Raw genomic sequence first — 6,000 nt, forward strand, 5'->3', positions numbered from 1 at the left:
TTTATGCCTAATTAAACTAGACTATATATAGGGAACTTGCCCCCTGTACATTATGAACTCTGAGATAAGTTGTTTGTACTAGCAAATGGACTGAATTTATCTAAATATTGAGTTATAAAATTTTTAAATACAGTGTAATATTGGAATAATAATGGATTAAACTTAATTAAGTTAAAATTTAATGATGGAAAAAAAACTTAATGGCTAAAACTCCAACCTGTTATAACATCTTACTTAGTAAAGAGTATAAAAGTATTGCCCTTAAACAGAGATGAGTTTGCATCTTACCTGGCACCCATCTTTCTACATCCGTGAACAAACACTCAAGGGTCCTATAAACATAGTTACACTACATCTGGTACCTGTGTAAATGAGGAATTATTCCCAACTGGCTCCCACTATGACTGAGCCTCAAGCTCTTTGAGTTTAAAAAAAAAGTCAAAGCTAGAGAGTTAGAATAATAATCCCTCAGCCCAGCCACAGTGCTAAAATGCTGTGCTCCGCAAGCTGGGACTGCTTGGGAGACCTGGGATTGATTTCCTGTCCAACCTGAAGGCTTGGCATGGTAGCATGCACCTGTATCAATCCCAGTGAAGGGAGGCTGGGGCAGGAGGATCCATGAGTTTGAGGTTGGCCTCAGTAACATAGTGAGGCTGTCTAAAAAACAGCATGGTGTGGTGGCACACAGCTGTAGTTCCAGCCAGAAGATTGAGGCAGGAGGATTGGGACAATAAGGCACTGTCTAAAAAAATAAAAATAAAATAATAGTTTCATCTCTTTAAGTGTAGACCCATGACAAAACTACTCACAGCAGACAAAACATACCACTCCCAACCTAGCATTACATGCATGTTCCTGTCATGCATGAAAATATATGATACCTAGTCAAACTTTTTTAATCAAAATAACAGTTTTGCTCATTTTAATAAAATTGGGTTTTAGTTAACCAACCTTTTATTTTGAATAAAATTGGGTTTTAGTTAACCATAGTGCCCAAGGAAGGATACAGATGAGCCTTTAATAATTTACCTGGCAGTGGTGCATTCTTTTTAAAACCTGATGCTGTATGTTAATTTTCCTCTGCTTTTAATAAGGTTTAAAAAATTCCATTTTGTAATAATGCATGAGTCATTCATTGCTCATTATCTTCCCACTGATTTTTTTTTTCTTTTTGCCTTGAGCCAGCAAGAAAATCTTACATGCGAGGAGGGAGAAGCAGTGAGCTGAGGAATACAGTACTTAAATACTGTTGCTTGATTTTCATTGGTTCACTCCTTTCTTACCCCGGCCAGTCTAATCCAGCCTTTCCCATCAGATCCCTCCCCTCCCCCACCCTCCCTGCCAAGGGCTTCACGGGGTGTCTGTTGGTAGAAACTGACTGCAGGCAGTATGTAGGCATCTTTCATTCAGAATGGACAGTAATATATTGAGTGGAAAAGAAAGCTTTTAGAAATGTATCGTTTGTCAAAATTGTATGGCTTTTAAAAAGGGATAAAGAGAGATGCTGAGTGTTTTGCATGTTAGCATCGATTCCTTATTTCTGTTCAGATTCCTAAATTTTCAGAAGCTTAAATATAGAGCCCTTTAAAAAAAAAAAAAGGAAGAAAAAAGAATTTGCCTGGCTAGTCGACCTCTGGGAAGTGTTTCGTCCTCCTCCTCCACCTCTCCGTGGTGATTCTCTGCAGCTCTCTGTAGGTTAGGCTTCAGTGCTGCCAAGCAGAATGCTCATGTGTTAGCTGAACAGAGTTCATCGACAGAGACCAGTATAGGTTTGCTTTCTTGCCTGTGAATTCCAAAATGCCATCCAAAGAGTCTTGGTCGGGGAGGAAAGCGAATAAAGCTACGGTTCACAAATCAAAACAAGAGGGCCGTCAGCAAGATTTATTGATAGCAGCCTTGGGAATGAAACTGGGCTCTCCAAAGTCGTCCGTGACAATCTGGCAACCTCTGAAACTCTTTGCTTATTCGCAGTTGACATCACTTGTTAGAAGAGCAACTCTGAAAGAAAACGAGCAAATTCCAAAATATGAGAAGGTTCACAATTTCAAGGTAAGAACATTTTATTTTAGCCTTTTCTTATAAGAAATGCACATTGCTTTAAATATGCACTATTCAAAGAGTATCTTCCAGTGTCTTTTTAAAAACTACAATGACTTGACTAAAATTTTCTTGCTATTTAAGGAATGAGAATGTTTTAAGTCTGTTTTTATTTAAGAGGTAGCTGAATAAAACTAATAAAAATCTAACCCCATTTCCTCTAATGCTGTTTGACTATTCTATTAAAAGTCTTGACTGATATTAAACGGTCTTATTTAGTAATGAGTTGGGCATTATTTTTATTTATGATGCAAGTATGTCTAAATACCTTTGCAGGATAGTGCATGAGAGGATTAGATCTTATCTCTGTTCGTTTCTGGTAAAAAGCTTTGACTATAAGACGCATGTGCCATTGCATCTGGATTGAGCAGATGGTCTGCATTTTCCCATAGTTTCTGTCTTTTCTCCTCTGTTAATGAATTGACCACGATGAAAGGAGGATGGCTACCAGGGGACTGGTGGTGATGCTGACACTCGCAGCTTCTCTTCTCTCTTTGAGTATTTGCTTTCACCGAGTGTGTGTGTGTGTGTGTGTGTGTGTGTGTGTGCAGTTTTTAATTATTGTGTTAATGTGTTTTATCAACTATACTTGACTCTTATCAAGATGGTATGTGTAGATTGAAGCTATGTGCAGATCTTGCTGGTATTTAAGCATATAAGGCCTTGAAGTTTTATATCTTTACAATCTAATTCAGAGAATATACCTCACTATGTGAGGTCACCCATAAAGGAGATCCAGTTAAGTTAATATGTAGTGGCATTTCCTGTAGTAACTTCCAATAGTTAGACAACTTTATGATATTCTTGAGACATGAATATTTTTAGTTTAAAGTATCATTAGTTTCAAAATTAGAAAGAGTATCTGGTTTAAAAAGATGATAAAGCTGGAAACACTGATCCTTGATTTATTACTTTATCCAGTATTCAGTGAACACATAGAAAGCAGCAGGGTCTGTACTAGGTCATTTCATTCCAGATTTGCAATTCATCCTGATTTTTAACCCTCTCATTTATTTGACTCAGATGCTAAATGCCAAGCCTCAAATATGCTCTGCATTTCTGAGGAATAAATTTTTTTTTTCAGATCATTTGGAGTAAAGGATAAATTACTTAATTTAAAAAACATTTCTAAAATATGATTTTTATGTAAAGATTGTTAATATTTTAGGGTAAAACAAAGAGCATTTTCTTCTTCTTCCTTAAACATATTATTAATGACCTTACTTTTCAACCAATATCTTTGGTTTAAAATGAAATTGAGGCAGTTCAGTAGACTAAATATCTGATAGAAAACAGAAATCTCATGTGCATCCAGTCTTAACTACATCTTCCATTTATGAACTGAAACAGCACATGTAAGTTACTAGGCCTCAGTTTCTACTTGCATGATATACACAACCTGGTCTCATAGCATATGCTATCAGGAAATGACCCAAATAAACCCTTTTGCAAACATAAAGTATATACATGTTAGGTCACAGAAGTAGCCATTTAGATTCCTAAGTAAGAAATTATATGCACATTTTTAAGAAATGGCTGAGATTTTATAATGTATGTCTAAAGATGTACCCTCTGATTTATTTAGCAGAAACAGATTGATCTATTAGGAATTTTATTATAATGTCAAGTCAAGTTCATTGCACATGCTTTTTTATTTGTTTGATTAAAAGCAACTGGAACTGTTAAAGATTTTAATAAACAAGCATATTCTTTTTGGTTATTGGTTATGTCTCCAGTTATTTCTCAGTTTTAACACATGGCTTTAATGAACAAATTCTGTACAACCAGAAAGTGCTGGCTAGGAAACCAGTCATCCCAAACTACTTTAAAGGTACCTGTCTTTTAAAAAGCATATAAAAAGTAGAAGGCTGCTGTTTTCTGTGGAGTTAGAAAATTAAAACCAGCTTGAACTTATTCTTAAAAAGAGTCTTAATTCTCAGGAAAGGGCTCATGTCAGTGAGTTGCATTACATTACCTTTTTTTTTTTTTTTTTTTTTTTAGTGTTGCTAATAAGGTCAGAAGTCTCAGAATTTGACTCTTCTCGTTGAAATTACTCTGTTATTTAAAAAATGTTTCTGCGGGGTGGCATTATTTAAAAAAAAAAAAAAAAAACTAGAAAAGAAAGGCGGGGGAAAGTCATACTTCCGAGAACATCCTGAAAAGAATTCAGACTGTGGCAGGAGCAGTCTCTCCCACACAAATGCTTACTTAGAAGGTCACTGCTTGGGATGTGTAAGTATGTACAGTTCAGAGATTTATTGTGGGAAAAACCCTGAACATTTCCATGATGACAATCACTCACATAGCCTCTCCGTTGGCTATCTTCTGTGTTGGTACAAGTGTATTCTGTCTACTCTGAAGCCCACTCACCAAAGCCTCATTTCATTATGGTTTTCTTTTTTGCTTCTTGAACTGCCTTGTTATGCAATACCACGTTGTGGTGTTGAAAAGGTACCAAATCTCATTTTAGGGGGTAAAGCCAAGAGTACTTTATACTTTTGATAAAAGCTCTCACCAAGGTGAAAGCCAGACAAATCAACAGGACCTAACTATAGACTCTAGGCAGGGTTTTTTTTTGTTTTTTTGTTTTTTTTTCTTTTAGGTTTTTTTTTTTTTTTTTTTCAGTAGAAAAATCAGAAAGTCTCCCCATTTTGTTGTGTTATGTAACAGTCTCTTTTTCTCTCTTTTTTTTCTGTGTTACTTATTAGGATTTGATAAAGAATCTTCACAAGAAGAATAGTTGTATCTCTTAAGGAGATTATTATTTTAGAGATAAATGTACCACATCCTTTAAAAAACTATTACCCTTTAAGATTTCAACATAAATTATAGTGAAAATAATTTTAACTGTTCCCTGGATCAGCCTCTCATTTTAAGAACTATGCTATTCAAATACACATACAGAGAGAGAACAAAACAAAACGAAATCACTGATATTAAAAGTAAAACCAAAGCACTCCACCAGCAATGATTGTACCCTGTCTTCCAGAGCTGTCTGGATAGGATGCTAACCAAAGCCCAGCCTTGGCCAGCAGGAGCTTGCTTATTACTCGTATCACCTGGGGCAGAGTGCTGTTCCTCTAAGCCCACGTTTCTACATCTGAGAAATTGAGTTTCTGGTACATGTAGCTACATGGTAACCCCTGTTTCTATTATTACAGATTACTCCTCTATTGACATTTTTTTCTGAATCTATACCAAGAAATTAATTTGTACTTAAGTATTCATCTGACTCCTGTTTCCCTTGCCAACTTGTCAAGGCCAGGATGCAGTCGAGAACCTTAGCATGACTGTGGGGGCTGAAGGAAGCTCTTACTCTTTATTAGCTCCCAGGCAGAGTTAGCTGTTATGTAAGAGAAGCTACATTTTTCATGCACCACAAAATACAGTGAAATCCTTTTTATTTCTTTCACTCTCTTCAAATTAACTATTCTGTGTTTCACTTGGTTGCTTAACTTAGATCTATAAAATAAAATTAGTATTAGATACAATGTTACAATAATAAAACCCTGAATACCTAGGCAAATTAAATAATTAAAAGAAAATAATATTAAGAATTATAGTGAATATATACTTTAAAATATGAGTTTCATCCTTTCTAAAGATGGTCTTGACATTAGGAGTGGTTGTTTTAGTTTTCAGGTGCTTTGCGCTCTGCTTATAAATGAAACATGTGAGATATTGTGTTAATAGATGTAGTAGTACCGAGTAATGAATCCTGAAATGTGAATTGGTACTATAATTAAAATAGCACTAAACATAGTCTTAAAATACTTAATAAAATTACTGATTCAGGACCTACTGAGAGAGAGAGATACTAGTGAACCTGGCAGCTCTGGCTAACCGTCCAGCACTCTGTTCTTTGATAAACTGAAGGTAGCAGCAGCCGGCATGCCTGCTGAA

The 6,000-nt window shown here is 35.7% G+C and overlaps 1 protein-coding gene across 3 annotated transcripts in view; it reads left to right on the forward strand.

Moving 5' to 3' along the window:
- CHN1 (chimerin 1) overlaps positions 1 to 6,000 on the forward strand; it is a 125,726-nt gene that overhangs the window by 67,423 nt on the left and 52,303 nt on the right. For 2 of the 3 annotated variants that reach the window (XM_006151115.2, XM_006151114.2), the window contains exon 2: positions 1,972 to 2,049. Coding sequence is in view for 2 of the 3 variants with exons in the window: in XM_006151114.2 (XP_006151176.1) it covers positions 1,972 to 2,049 (78 nt within the window). In the remaining variant the exon portion in view is untranslated. Of the gene's footprint in view, positions 1 to 1,352; positions 2,050 to 6,000 lie in introns of those variants that run through there. The other variant, XM_006151113.3, reaches the window with a different exon arrangement.

Source organism: Tupaia chinensis, unplaced genomic scaffold, assembly GCF_000334495.1.
Source record: "Tupaia chinensis unplaced genomic scaffold, TupChi_1.0 Scaffold000314_1, whole genome shotgun sequence".
In the NCBI taxonomy this organism is placed as follows: domain Eukaryota; kingdom Metazoa; phylum Chordata; class Mammalia; order Scandentia; family Tupaiidae; genus Tupaia; species Tupaia belangeri.